Source organism: Oncorhynchus kisutch, linkage group LG9 (genome assembly GCF_002021735.2).
Source record: "Oncorhynchus kisutch isolate 150728-3 linkage group LG9, Okis_V2, whole genome shotgun sequence".
Classification (NCBI taxonomy): Eukaryota; Metazoa; Chordata; class Actinopteri; order Salmoniformes; family Salmonidae; genus Oncorhynchus; species Oncorhynchus kisutch.
Window position 1 is genome coordinate 34,026,594 of NC_034182.2, and position 15,775 is coordinate 34,042,368.

General features: G+C 44.3%; 1 protein-coding gene across 10 annotated transcripts in view; it reads right to left on the reverse strand.

The window, feature by feature from the left end:
* Positions 1–15,775, reverse strand: part of LOC109896506 (neurexin-2) — a 1,132,408-nt gene that overhangs the window by 510,367 nt on the left and 606,266 nt on the right. For 7 of the 10 annotated variants that reach the window (XM_031832475.1, XM_031832477.1, XM_031832466.1 and 4 more), the window contains 3 exons: positions 15,260–15,643; positions 12,746–12,949; positions 8,799–8,825 (listed from right to left, as the gene is read on the reverse strand). In XM_031832475.1, the coding sequence (XP_031688335.1) occupies positions 8,799–8,825; positions 12,746–12,949; positions 15,260–15,643 (615 nt within the window). The remainder of the gene's footprint in view (positions 1–8,798; positions 8,826–12,745; positions 12,950–15,259; positions 15,644–15,775) is intronic. The other 3 variants (XM_031832476.1, XM_031832471.1, XM_031832468.1) reach the window with 1 other exon arrangement.

A 15,775-nucleotide genomic window follows, 5' to 3' on the forward strand; every position in this document is an offset into this window, starting at 1 on the left:
ATTTCTCTCTCCCTCTCCCTCTATTTCTCTCTGCCTCCCCCTCTATTTCTCTCTCCCTCTCCCTCCATTTCTCTCCCCCTCTCCCTCTCCCTCTCTTTCTCTATCCCTCTATTTCTCTCTCCCTCTCCCTCTATTTCTCTCCCCTCCCTCTATTTCTCTTCCCTCCTCTCCATTTCTCTCCCCCTCTCCCTCTATTTCTCTCTCCCTCTCCCTCTCTTTCTCTATCCCTCTATTTCTCTCTCCCTCTCCCTCTATTTCTCTCTCCCTCTCCCTCTATTTCTCTCCCCCTCCCTCTATTTCTCTCTCCCTCTCTCTCCATTCCTCTCCCCCTCTCCCTCTATTTCTCTCTCCCTCTCACTCTATTTCTCTCTCCCTCTCCCTCTATTTCTCTCTCCCTCCCCCTCTATTTCTCTCTCCCTCTATTTCTCTCTCACTCTCCCTCCATTTCACTCCCCCTCTCCCTCTATTTCTCTCTCCCTCTCCCTCTCTTTCTCTATCCCTCTATTTCTCTCTCCCTCTCCTCTATTTCTCTCCCCCTCCCTCTATTCTCTCTCCCTCTCTCTCCATTTCTCTCCCCCTCTCCCTCTATTTCTCTCTCCCTCTCCCTCTATTTCTCTCTCCCTCTCCCTCTATTTCTCTCTCCCTCTCCCTCTCCCTCTCTTTCTCTATCCCTCTATTTCTCTCTCCCTCTCCCTCTATTTCTCTCTCCCTCTCTCTCCATTTCTCTCTCCCTCTCCCTCTATTTCTCTCTCCCTCCCCTCTATTTCTCTCTCCCTCTCCCTCTCTTTCTCTATCCCTCTATTTCTCTCCCCCTCTCCCTCTATTTATCTCTCCCTCTCCCTCTATTTCTCTCTCCCTCTCCCTCTATTTCTCTCTCCCCCCCTCCCTCTATTTCTCTCTCCCTCTCTCTCCATTTCTCTCCCCCTCTCCCTCTATTTCTCACTCCCTCTCCCTCTATTTCTCTCTCCCTCCCCCTCTATTTCTCTCTCCCTCCCCCTCTATTTCTCTCTCCCTCTCCCTCTATTTCTCTCTCCCTCCCCCTCTATTTCTCTCTCCCTCCCCCTCTATTTCTCTCTCCCTCTCCCTCTATTTCTCTCTCCCTCTCCCTCTATTTCTCTCTCCCTCTCCCTCTATTTCTCTCTCCTTCCCCCTCTATTTCTCTCTCCCTCCCCCTCTATTTCTCTCTCCCTCTCCCTCTATTTCTCTCTCCCTCCCCCTCTATTTCTCTCTCCCTCCCCCTCTATTTCTCTCTCCCTCTCCCTCTATTTCTCTCTCCCTCTCCCTCTATTTCTCTCTCCCTCTCTCTCCATTTCTCTCCCCCTCTCCCTCTATTTCTCTCTCCCTCCCCCTCTATTTCTCTCTCCCTCTCCCTCTATTTCTCTCTCCCTCCCCCTCTATTTCTCTCTCCCTCCCCCTCTATTTCTCTCTCCCTCTCCCTCTATTTCTCTCTCCCTCTCCGTCTATTTCTCTCTCCCTCCCCTCTATTTCTCTCTCCATTTCTCTCCCCCTCTCCCTCTATTTCTCTCCCCCTCTCCCTCTATTTCTCTCTCCCTCTCCCTCTATTTCTTTCTCCCTCTCCCTCTATTTCTCTCTCCCTCCCCTCTATTTCTCTCTCCCTCTCTCTCCATTTCTCTCTCCCTCCCCTCTATTTCTCTCTCCCTCTCTCTCCATTTCTCTCCCCATCTCCCTCTATTTCTCTCTCCCTCCCCCTCTATTTCTCTCTCCCTCCCCCTCTATTTCTCTCCCCCTCTCCCTCTATTTCTCTCTCCCTCTCCCTCTATTTCTCTCCCCCTCTCCCTCTATTTCTCTCTCCCACTATTTCTCTCTCCCTCTCCCTCTATTTCTCTCTCCCTCTCCCTCTATTTCTCTCCCCCTCTCCCTCTATTTCTCTCCCCCTCTCCCTCTATTTCTCTCCCCCTCTCCCTCTATTTCTCTCTCCCTCTATTTCTCTCTCCCTCTATTTCTCTCTCCCTCTCCCTCTATTTCTCTCTCCCTCTCCCTCTATTTCTCTCTCTCTCTCGTCTGTTGTCATTTCTCTGCTTCAGTCCTCACACCTCATTCTGTAACTCTGAGCTACTGTTGGTCTATTTGTCTCCTCTCCTCCAGCTCTCCTCTTTCTCTACATTGCTCTCTATTTTGGGTGAATAGTGTGAAGTAAGGGGTCTGACAGAGACAGTAGAAGAAACTTCCAGACTGGGGAAACACTGAGGCAGGCACACTCAGTGCACTCCCAAAAATGTAATCTCCCTCTAATTGTAAGGTCACAGTCAACCTTATACTCCATTATACTGACTGGCACCCTTTCAGGCTGGTCTTTCAGTCTACGTATTACCCTTGTGGAAAACCGGGCACATATCTTGTTCACTTTGGTGTTTATTTGGCAAAGAAACATAAGCAATATTGATTCATTGTAATTTCACTGGAGACTAGTTTTCCGTTACTATTGGGGTATCTTTCAACAGACTTGGAAAGGGAGTTTTGAAAAACATACACCACGTAACCACATACATGCTCATTCCGTTTCAGCTCTAGTTAGGAAAATACCCTGATTATGTCGTCCTTTGAAGTTTGATGTGCTTCAAAGCTCTACTTTATTAGGTCATTTCTGCTTAACATCTGAAGAGGCATTTGGTTCATTTCTGATGTAAACATGCAGCGAGCCGGAAAATGGGTCAAAATGAAACGAGAACACATATGCGGCAGACACATGGATATTTGCGAACGTTTTTCCAAATCTTCAAAACGGGCCTCGGTAATGTTGTGAGAGTCATATCTCTGTTCCTGAGTGTAGCTATCTTATGAAGTGTCTTCTCTCTCTGTGTGCACATTGCATATCCAGTAACACGGGACATTTCGTAGGACACATTACAACTGTCCTAACTGGTTGTCATTTAACCAAAGTTTATAATCAAAAATCAAACAAACATCGCTGACATAATTCTAGCTATTACGTTCATTTCATAAAGAATGCAGCTCATTACAAAGGGTGCAGAAATGAAGACAAGTGTCCTAATACATGCCATCTCCTCAACAGTTGGCTGCTTGGAATGAATTTGGCCCTGAAGAGAGTCTGGGTATGAAAAGATCATTGAATTAAGCTCTGACCGCCACTCAAGCATTAAATTGCCTTAAAAGATGATTTAATTTCATCAGAGCATTGGGTGAAATGGAACTATTATACATGGCGATGTCAATACATGTCCAAACTGAACTCTACTGTAGTGTGGACTACTATCATAACTGATTCCATACAGCAGCACAATTCTACTGCATGATGTCTTGTTAAGTGTTGCTCTCGATAAGGACCCAATACATAAAACATTTTATGACACATATGAATCTTTATACATATGTACCACTTACATATGTATACAGTAAGTTGTCTACCTATATTTAAGCGATAAGGCACAAGGGGGTGTGGTATATATTGGTCATATACCACAAAATGTATTGTCATACCTGTGGTCTACGGTATACGGTCTGATATTCAGGGTTCGACCACCCAGTTTATAAATGCCTGTATAGCTAAATACCTATCCTACAGCCCTTGTTTTTCTCTATGCTAGTACTGTAGTCTGTTTCTCTGTCTCTGTGTTCTGAAACGGATGTCCTCTGTGTGACACGGTGACATGGGAAGTCATGCCTCAAAGCTCAGCGCAGGGCGACACACAGGCACAGAGATGTTACAGCGAGCAGGTGACACGGTGGTACTCACACACAGCCTACATGTTCCTGTGCCCCCACGTTTCATCTATCTGGGCTGTGTGTGTGTGTGTGTGTGTGTGTGTGTGTGTGTGTGTGTGTGTGTGTGTGTGTGTGTGTGTGTGTGTGTGTGTGTGTGTGTGTGTGTGTGTGTGTGTGTGTGTGTGTGTGTGTGTGTGTGTGTGTGTGTGTGTGTGTGTGTGTGTGTGTGTGTGTGTGTGTGTGTGTGTGTGTGTGTGTGTGTGTGTGTGTGTGTATGTGTGTGTGTGTGTGTGTGCGTGCTTATGAGCCTATACTCTACTTCATGCGTAAATATGTGTGTGCCTTGCATCGTGTGTGTGCCTTGGATCGTGTGTGTGCCTTGGATCATGTGTGTGCCTTGGCTCGTGTGTGTGCCTTAGATCCTGTGTGTGCAAGTGGATGGGGCAAAAGGGCGTGACATTGACAGAAGGGTCTGGAGAGAACAACATTGCTCACCATACGTCACAACACATCTCATTGCAGAGTGGCTGGTGCTGTTAGGTGGTGAAATATCACCCTCCATATTGATACATCACTTACACCACCAAACTAACCACGCCCACTGGGTTACAGGATATCACTTACAGTGTAGGGAAGAATCTCACCCCAATTCACATAGGGAATAATGGGCATTATGTCTGCAGGAACACAAGTATTTCCCTACACCCGCAATAACATCTGCTAAATATGTGGTATGCGACCAATAAAATTAGATTTAATCCTAAATGCCACCAAATTCCATTTAGAGTTCTCGTCAAAAGTGCTGTATAGGGAACACGGTGGCTTTTGGGATGCAGCCTATCAGTGGGCTACTGGATATAACTAAGGGAAGAAGGAGATATTGGCATATAGGCTAAATCAGGGGTTATTCAAATGTTACCCTGCGAGGTCCGGACTACTACTGCTTTACTGTTCTACCTGATAATAATGCACCCATCTGATATCCCAGGTCTAAATCAGTCCCAGATTAGAGGGGAAGAATTGAAATAAGCAGTGAAACTGGCTTCGAGGTCCAGATTATGAATTTGAGGGGCTGCGTTTACATATGCAGCCCAATTCAGATGTTTTTACCCACTATTTGGTCTTCTGACCAGTTAGATCAGCGTTTTTGCCAATAACTGGGTTAAAGATAATAATTGGGCTGTCTGTGTAAGTAGATAGCAGATCTATGATAAGTAGAGCTAAGTAGAACAAGTTGGGTTTCCACAGGCTAATCCACTTCTTTCGTCGTCTGAGGGTAAATAACCAGGAGAATTCCCTCAGACTACTGTACTACCACTCAGAAACACAATGAAATGGAGAATAGACCATTCACTTGTTGATCGAGAGATGTCTGTGTGTGCGCCCTCTGCTGGAGAAACATAACCCTCCTAAATCCTTCTCTTTTCCAGAGACAAAGACTTGTCCATGTGTTATCATGACATCTAGTGTTGGCTTGGTTGTAGTATGTTGTGTTCAAACCATCCCATTATTTCAAAGTGAGTCATGCCAGCAGCAATAGAGAGAAGGAGGCTGTTCCATCATCTTATGACTCTTTCAGTATGCTGGTGGAGATGGTATGAATACAGGGCCTTCAGGGAGTATTCACTCCCCTTGACCTTTACACATTTTGTTGTTACAACCTGAATTCAATTGCGATTTTCTTTGTCACTGGCCTGAATATTGTTTTTAGAATTATTATTATTATTTTTCTTTACACATTAATAAAAAATCTAAAGCTGAAATGTATTGACTCAATAAGTATTCAATCCCTTAGCTACGGCGTATTTAAGTTCAGGAGTAAAAAAATGCTTAAGAAGTCACATAATAAGTTGCATGAACTCACCCTGTGTTCAAAATGAGTGTTTAACATGATTTTTTGATTGACTACCTCATTTCTGTACCCCACACATTCAGTTATCTGTCAGATCCCTCAGTCCAGCAGTGCCTTTTAAACACAGATTCAACCACAAAGACCAGGGAGATTTTCCAATGCCTTTCAAAGAAGGCCACCTATTGGTAGAATAGGTGTATTTTTTAAAAGCAGACATTGAATATCCCTTTGAGCATAGTGAAGTTATTAATTACACTGTGGACGGTGTATCAACACAACCAGTCACTGTAAAGATACATGCATCCTTCTTAACTCAGTTGCTGGAGAGGAAGGAATCCGCTGGTGTAAAGTACTTAAGTAAAAATACTTTAAAGTACCACTTAACTCGTTTGAGGGTATCTGTACTTTAATTTACTATTCAATTTTTAAAAAACTTTTACTTTTACTTCACTACATTCCTAAGGAAAACTATAGACTTTTTACACATTTTCCCTGACACCCAAAAGTACTTGTTACATTTTTAAAGCTAAGCATAATCCAAAACATGCATCATGTACTAGAGTCATACTGCAAAAAAATGTGGCAAAACAATGAATTTTTATTCCTGAATACAAAGTGTTATCATGTTATGGGTATGCTTGTAATCGTTAAGTATTGGGGAGTTTTTCAGGATAAAAGAATTACGGAATGGAGAGTATTTTGTGTAGATCGTTGACAAACAATTACAATTAGATCCATTTTAATCCCACTTTGTAACACAACAAAATGTGAATATTTGCTGAAGGCACATACAAATATAGATACATATAGATACTGGCACTTTAAAAAAAAGTATACATTTGTGCACTCAATGACAGACAGACAGACAGACAGGCAGACAGACACACACACACACACACACACACACACACACACACACACACACACACACACACACACACACACACACACACACACACACACACACACACACACACACACACACACACACACACACACACACACAGCAGGTTTCTCCTTAGTCATAGTGGGGCCTGCACTTACCTTGTCTGTTGACATGTTACAGAGACAGTTTGCTGTCGTTCTCTCAGCATGCGTTGAAATACTTTTGTTTGTTTCCATGAACGCTGTATGTCTGTCTACTCTGTGCCCTCAATGGAGTCTACAGTTTTACATTCCCATGAACACTGTATGTCTGTCTACTCTAGGGAGCCCTCAATGGAGTCTACAGTTTTACATTCCCATGAACACTGTATGTCTGTCTACTCTAGGGAGCCCTCAATGGAGTCTACAGTTTTACATTCCCATGAACACTGTATGTCTGTCTACTCTGTGCCCTCAATGGAGTCTACAGTTTTACATTCCCATGAACGCTGTATGTCTGTCTACTCTAGGGAGCCCTCAATGGAGTCTACAGTTTTACATTCCCATGAACACTGTATGTCTGTCTACTCTGTGCCCTCAATGGAGTCTACAGTTTTACATTCCCATGAACGCTGTATGTCTGTCTACTCTGTGCCCTCAATGGAGTCTACAGTTTTACATTCCCATGAACACTGTATGTCTGTCTACTCTAGGGGGCCCTCAATGGAGTCTACAGTTTTACATTCCCATGAACACTGTATGTCTGTCTACTCTAGGGGGCCCTCAATGGAGTCTACAGTTTTACATTTCAATTTGAGACATTTAGCAGAAGCTCTTATCCAGCGTGACTTACAGTATTGAGGGCAGTAATTTCACATTACATAGTGATTTCACATGATGCATTCCAACACCAGCACACATAAAACGAATCAACTAAACAGCCCTGTTCATTTGACTTAAATGAACACCCAATATTAGGGGGGAATTCACCAGTGTGTGAGTATGTGGGCAGAGAAAGTGAAAGTGTGTAGATTGGAAAGGGAAATGATAGAGATATGCCTACAAAGCCATCGGGTCGTTCCAACAATAGATGTCTTTTGAGTAGCGCAACTTGGTGGGGAAATAAAATCTTTGATTTCACATCATTTTAAACATTCGGTCATGAATTTCACATGTTCAAATAAAAAACTACATTTCCCATCTCAAGAGGTAATAGGCACTATAATAAGTGTCTATTAAGCACCAAATAAAGTAACAGGGTTGACCGTAACAGGGTTGACCGTAACAGGGTTGACCGTAACAGGGTTGACCGTAACAGGGTTGATGACTTCATCTTAAGTCAGCCATAAATCCCCTTGTGACAGGGGGAAAATAGGCTTGTTGTGTGCAACAGGGAGGGGCAATTGAATGCAAGCTTCACAAAAACATTGAAATAGTTAAATTGTCGTGGGTGACAGGGTTGAAATGTTATACTCAACCCACTCAGTTTTCCACCACAAACACTAGAAAATTGCCAAAAAGAGTAGAGTGCTTTTACACTACGATTTGGCTATTGGATGTTCAATGTTTCTTAAAAAAATATATATATCCAAAAAGGGTTAGTTTAACCATATTAAAACGAGAATTCAGTTCAAATAACAGGGTTGAGCTTAACATGAGGGAAAGGGTCTTTTGACCTTAAAATGAATAATTAAACACATTAAATAAAGAACAGTCTTCTGAAAGGAGTTTGTCAACGCAATAAAATAATTGGGGCTTTAGAATGATGGTTAAAACTTGGGGTTAAACGGGTTAACATTTTCCTAGAAGCCACTTTAGCAAGTAGTTATTCAAATAAAAAATCATATTTATGTAATTTTCCACGTGGTCTATATTAAAAGGCATTTATTATAACAGGCTTTTAACGTTCTATATTTGTGCACAAGACCTACTTAAAATATCAAAGGGAGGCACTCATTTCATGGAACGACCATATTAATGAAATGAGCAGGGTGGAATAGAATGAAATGAACAGTCAAAAGGACCAAAAAGGGGGGAAATAATAGACAGAAAGAAGAAAAGAAGGAAGGGATTTATAAGAAAATTCTATCATGAAATGAAAATGGAAAATCCTAGTGTGGGTCTCAGAGGCAGAATAAATAGCATAGGATGATAAGATAGAGTATTGTATTACCAAAGAGGATAGATTTTTTTTAAATGGCAAAGATGACAAAGAGAGATAGCTTGTTTAAAAAAGGGCTGGTGTAAAAAGGGCATCACAAAATAAAAGCGATTGGATTGATTGACTTGAATGCATTACGGTCGAAAACATTTATATGGGACACATTGAACAGAAGACTGTTGATACAATCAGCAGAAAAATATAGATATAGTCATAAAAATGCATAGAACCACTTACTGAGGTTACAGTCTATCCTGATACAATCTGGTGGGAGAGAGAGCGAGATGGTGAGATCAAATCAAAAAAAAGAGAGAGGAGAGAAAGAAGAATAAAAGAGAGAGAGAGAGAGAGAGCGAGAGACAATAACATTTTACATCCTTCAAGGTACATTCTGCAGACAACCAAGCATTTAGCTAGGGGCCACCATCCGGGGACAGAGCTACGAGTCAGGATCACCCTTTCCCACACCTCAGTCATCATCCCCTCACCATCCACCCCTCCCACCATCCACCCTTCAAAAGCCACCCAGTCCCAATGCACTACAGAAGGCAAGCTATTCACTCAATCCTTGATACAATGAAGCTCTCTCTCTCTATATATATATATATATATCACTGTAGGCCCACTTGATGGCAAGGGGACAATGCCCATTCAATAGGTTGAGGATGATGAATGTACATTATACAATAATGAGATTATTGTTACCTTGTGATGGACGACCCGTTTGATAGGCAAAATAATAAATACATCCAGGTTAGAAAAGCTACACGTAGGACGTATGCGATTGAACATAGAAAACGAAGGATCTAATCTCACAGATAATAAGACTCATTCTTATACCTGTCTGAGACAGAACTGCAGTACATGTGACATGGACCATTCACCATTATTTGTCACGAGCATGTCATTTCAAGCTGCATATAAATCCAGTCTAATTTAATTTGTTAAATGTGCCGAATACAACTGTAGACCTTACCTTGAAATGCTTAGTAAATAGAGTTAAGAAAACATTTCCTAAATAAACAAAATTAAAAAATAAGTAAATAATTGAATCAATCAAAAAGTATCACAATAAATGTATATAACAATAACAAGGCTACATCTAAGGGGCACCGGTACCGAGTCAATGTGCTGGGCTACAGGTTAGTCGAGGCCATTTAGAGAGTCAGGGAAAGCATGTCATTATTCCTATTCCCTCGAGTAGCTTTTATCAGAAATGGCTTAACCATGTGCAAACAACGGCTCCATGGCTTTGTGGTTGTGGGATAGAAACAGCTTGCCTTTTGTAGCCCCTCGGGTGTGGAAACCAACAGCAGCAATATTGGGAAAGGGTGATCTGCACACCCCAGCCACAGTAAGTCAAGCGCACACTTCTACATCTGGATATACTAAGAGCTATGCTAGAATATGCTCTCAATAAACGTTTTTCACTCGTCTTTAGTCTACACAGCTTCCTCTGAAAGGGAAATGATAGAAATTGTAAAATGGCCGAGCTCTGTTATTGAGTTAGTGGTCTCTTGTGCCCTCTGGTGGCGACAGGCTGTGTGTGCGTGTGGCTGAGGCTGAGGAGTGGTCTCGAGCTGTCAACCGCTACAGAATAGATGACTCAAACAGCCAGGAACCAGGCTCACTGTTATAGGGGGGAGGATTGCGACTGCAGATATGAATGTGATTATCCATTCCTCAATGACAAAATTGTCCACAGCTTGTGAGAGTGAGGTGTACAGTATGTTAACTAATGTGATTTTATGGCCAGTATTAGAGCATTGTTGTAATTTAAGCAGCTGTGTCTTAGTCACAAAACGCAGAATGATTGATTTAAAACCATCTAATTGTAGATTGATAATCTGATCATGAGGTGTCATCATCCCTGATCACAAGTCAACATTATCAGTGCAGTGTCCCTGTACACCGTTTGATATTGATCAATTAACTCATCTTTAATTAGGCCTATCATAATGGTAAGCAATAACACATGTCTCCAAGATCATCCTCTGATTCTATAGTGATTCCCCCTCCAATTCATTTCCTCCAAATGAGCTATGAATAGAAATGTTGATGTGGATTTGACACCTCTGGGCATTGTGGGGTTTTGGATACATTAGGGAGACAGCTAATAGGAAGAGGTAAACCAATATCTGGTTCATTTGGACACATTAGCACTATGGATTAGCATTTAGCTTCATTAGCAATGTGTTGGGGGGGGGGGGGGGGTGATTGTTCTTGGCCAAGGCTGATGTGGGTATGTGTGTGGGTGCTGAGGCTCGCAGGGCTGGGCAGTATTGTCAGCACAGGACGCCGACTGTGTGTGTGTGTGTGTTTGTGCGTGCATGTGTGTGTTTGTGGATTTGTGGGTGTAGCTGTTTGTAGCTGTGGGACAACACTGGGCTCTGAGCCGGTCTCTCTGACTGTTTGATCCAAGGGCCGCAGACATACAGGCCATTGAAGGGATGAAAAGTTCCATCTTCTGAGCCTTGGCCAGGTGAGAGATGAGAGAGAGAGATGAGAGAGATGAGAGAGAGGGAGATGAGAGAGAGAGAGAGAGCCAGAGAGAGAGAGCCAGAGTGAGAGAGAGAGAGCCAGAGAGAGCCAGAGAGAGAGAGAGCCAGAGCGAGAGAGAGAGAGAGAGAGAGAGAGCCAGAGGGCGGCAGTGAAATGAACAGAGTCAGAGAGAAAGTAGAGAGTGAAAGAGAGAGAGAGAGAGAGAGAGAGAGAGAGAGAGAGAGAGAGAGAGAGAGAGAGATTGAAAGGGAGAGAGAAGGGTAAGATAGAGATAGATGAATATGCTATGGCATTATTGGAGGAACCATCCTCTCCACCACCACCTCCTGTCACTAAGTTGTTGGCCCACACTCCTGTATCCCAGGGTGCACCTGGGCCCAGTTTCTCCCCGGCTCCTGATCTCTCCCTTTAAAAGATGGAAGATAAAGGGGTGGGCACCATCACTGCCTTAGGTCACAACAGTCTGCCAGGAGTCCAAACTTCTGGATGTTGGTAATGAAGCCATTTATCTACTTCTCCAGAGTCAGATGAATCATGGATACCATTTTATGTCTTCAGTTTGAAGGAAGCTGCTAACTAGCTCTAGCGCAACTGCTAATTAGCGTTGGTGAAATGACTGGAAGTCTATGGTATCTGCTAGCATGTAGAGATGCCCATAGACTTCCAGTCATTACACTCAGGCTAGTTAGCTTTTGCTCACAAAACGATCTGTAATTTCCTTCATACTGGACGCAGAGACATACAAATGGTATTGACGAGTTCACCTGACTCTGGGGAAGTAGATAGTGTCCCTTTAAGGCTTAGCCCTGTAGAATAATATGTTTCTGTCTTATTCCATATCATCGTTTTAAAATATATCAATATATTACTGCCTTCCAGTCTCTCTTTTTTTGTACTAATTTAGAAAGATGTTAGTGTATATATGGACAATAATGTCTCTGACTTTACCATTCTCTTTTTCATTATTATTATTTTTTTTACCCCTTTTTCTCCCCAATTTCGTGGTATCCAATTTTTATTTATTTTAGTAGCTACTATCTTGTCTCATCGCTACAACTCCCGTATGGGCTCGGGAGAGACGAAGGTTGAAAGTCATGCGTCCTCCGATACACAACCCAACCAAGCCGCACTGCTTCTTAACACAGCACCATCCAACCCGGAAGCCAGCCGGACTAATTTGTCGGAGGAAACACCGTGCACCTGGCAACCTTGGTTAGCGCGCACTGCGCCTGGCCCGCTACAGGAGTCGCTGGTGCGTGATGAGACAAGGTCATCCCTACCGGCCAAGCCCTCCCTAACCCGGACGACGCTAGGCCAATTGTGAGTCGCCCCACGGACCTCCCGGTTTATGACAGAGCCTGGGCGCGAACCCAGAGTCTCTGATAGTACAGCGCCCTTAACCACTGCGCCACCCAGGAGGCCCCTGACTTTACCATTCTCTATAGCACCCTCTACTGGCAGACTGTCTGAACAGCCAAACCCCTTTATGTTCCTTTAGCTAGAGATATCTCCATAGGGACCAGGGGAGAAACAGAGCAGAGAGGCTACAGGTGTAACCAGGGAAGCAGAGACAGGAGGCGGGCTTGCAGTGACAGACAAAGGCTCAGGTTTACGGGGTGGAGCATGACGGATGGGGTTAAGAGAAAACCAGAGGTTGTCATGGTGGGGTTGTCATGGGCTACCTAGGTTGACGGTCAGCTTGACCCTGCCACCGTCCAGCTCTAGCCGCAGGGTGTCGGCGGACTCTTTGGAGGTGGTGGCCATGAGGAGGCCGTAGGCCCTCTGGGACATGAACCGCAGCGCCACGTCCTCTGCCTCGGTGTGCATGGTGCCTGGGATGAGGATCTTCAGGTACATGCTGCTGTCGTAGCTCAGCACCGTCGCCTCTGTCAGGGGGCAGGGGTATGGAGAGGAATGTAGAAGCATGCACACATGAGGAGACGCAGATACAAGTTCAGACAGACAGGCACATACATTATGAAGTTACACGTCATGACGTTTAACAAGAGAACCAGAGATTACAGATCTGATATTGTAGTTTTCCCAGTACGTACATTGACACCCAGTGCAGAAAGGTCTTCCAAGGTGAGCAACGTGTCTTTTTTTTGACTAGAGAGGACAGTAAAGTGAAGTGTTATAACAACACTAAGAGTGGCAGGTAGCCTGGCGGGAAGGAGCGTTGGGCCGGTAACCAAAATGTTGCCTGATCAAATCTCTGAGCTAAAAATCTGTTTTGCCCCTGAACAAGGCAGTTAACCTACTGTTCTCCAGTTAACCTACTGGGGGTTAAATTCGGGAAGACACATTTCAGTTGAATGCATTGAGTTGTACAACTGACTAGGTATCTCCCCTTTCCCTCTAATACAACCAACAGAAGATATGACGTAGATAACATCATAGACACCAACAGCAAAACCCCTGCAGCTGACTTTACGTAGATCCCTTCCGAAGAGATGATTGACAGGTTGCCTAAGGAGGTCTCTCTGTATGTGGGTAAACACATGTTGCCGTGGGCTGATTCACCATGACTGGGGACTTCCCTTTTTATTTTGGATGAATATGGTTTGGAGCACAAACCAAATGCTATATGATACTACTTGTCAGACCACTGAAATCCTCTTTAACACAAAGCATATCGTCTTTTGGCAAACAACTACTTGCTGTTGAATAAAACGGCCGACTCAAACGGTTAGTTTCCAATCTCACTGTATTATTGAAGATCAAGTCCCACTACTTGAACACTAATATTGAGTTAGACCACCCTGGTCAGACAAGTGACAACAAAGCACAATATTGTGTAACTCATTTTCATACACTTGCAGTACCAGATAAACACACTAGAGGGCAGGGAAGCACCACAAACACACAGCACATCAGTAACTAACATTATACCAAAACTGGTACAAACTGACCATTCATTCGATGATGTTCAGTCCTTCACTGCCTTGGTTTCAATCCAGACTCTCAGTTACCATTGATACGCCTACAACACAGCATCTCTGAGTTGTGCATTCACTTCTAGCGGTGGAAAAAGTAGCCAATTGTCTGACTTGAGGAAAAGTAAAGATACCTTAATAGAAAATGACTCACGTAAAAGTGAAAGTCACTCAGTCAGATACTACTAAAAGTCTAAAAGTATTTGGTTTTAAATATACTTAAATATCAAAAGTAAATGTAAATGATCTAAATCATTTTAATTCCTTAATTTTAAGCAAAACCGATTTAATTGACTGACACCCAGGGGCACGCTCCAACATTTAGACATCATTTAGAAACAAAGCATTTGTGTTTAGCGAGTCTGCCAGACCAGAGGCAGGAGGCATGACCATGTGTTCTCTTGATAAGTGTGTAATTGGACCATTTTCCTTCCTGCTGAGAATTAGAAATGTAACGAGTACCTTTGGGTGTCAGGGAAAATGTATGGAGTAAAAAGTAGATTCTTTTCTTTAGGAATGTAGTGAAGTAAAAGTCAAACTTTTGAAAACTATAATTAGTAAGGTAAAGATAGTACTTGTGTTTTTACGTCTGGGTCTCCAAGGAGATGTTACATGCTTTCCTTTAGTGCTACGACACAGCCGGCAGCCTACAGCTAATTAGAATGGATCAGACATACGTAGCCGCTAGCACGTTGTGTCACCCCCGCACATGCAGACAGAGAGAGCAGCCTCACACCACCTGGATGTATGTGACAAGCCCAGATGGTGAGAGTAAGCATCGTTGCTCTACCGAGCTCCACAAGCCTCCATCAGCCTCCCTCCAGTTCAGTCAGCTAGCTCCCCATCCCTGCCAAGCCAACGCAGGACCAAATGCCACCCATCCCCAAGTGCATAGCTCCTTTTAGCACACTGCAGCTGGTGGATGCTTTAGAGAGGCACCAGGGTAAGTCAATATAGCTTCATCATCTAAGCCTATTATGACTCGGGTTAGCTCGCTTGTAAGCATGAAACCCAATGGAACTTAATCCCGACGGATCCCACTTCTGACATCGTCTCCCCATGGATCCCACCTCTGCCACCAAATGTCCCCATCCTGTTTCATCGCCACCTGTTCCCCACTGCCCTGTTCCTCCCCGTTTCCCAGCCACTCCTCCCCATTTCCCAGCCACTCCTCCCCGTTTCCCAGCCACTCCTCCCCGTTTCCCAGCCACTCCTCCCCGTTTCCCAGCCACTCCTCCCCGTTTCCCAGCCACTCCTCACCGATTTCACAGTTGCTGCCCAGGTAGCCGGTGCCGGTGCAGTCGCAGATGTAGCGGTTCCATCCCTCTTTACACAGACCTCCGTTCCCACAGGGGGTGCTGCTACACCTCTTCTGAAGCTCGCGGGTGCAGAAGCTGCTGACGCCCGGGGAGCTCTGGATCTCGGCCAGGCGGCGCACGTCGCGGCTCTTGCCGTCGATGAAGAGGTCGCGGACGCAGCCCACGTAGCCGTAATTGAGCAGGGCGGTCCAGACCTCGGGGGGCAGCACCAGGTCAGAGCGGGTCTCGGGGAGACCCCCCAGGAACATGTCGCTGTCCAGGTCTAGGATCTCACTGCCCTCGTTGGAGTTGAAGGGGATACTGCGGCTGTTCACTGAGATGGAACCTGGGAGTAGAGGAGGAGGAGGAGGTGGAGGAGGAGAGAGGAGAGATAAGGGGGTGTATACATGATGTCAAGTGTGTGTGTTTGTGTGTGTGTGTGAGTGCAATTGAAGCATCAGGCAAGGTAATGTGTTTA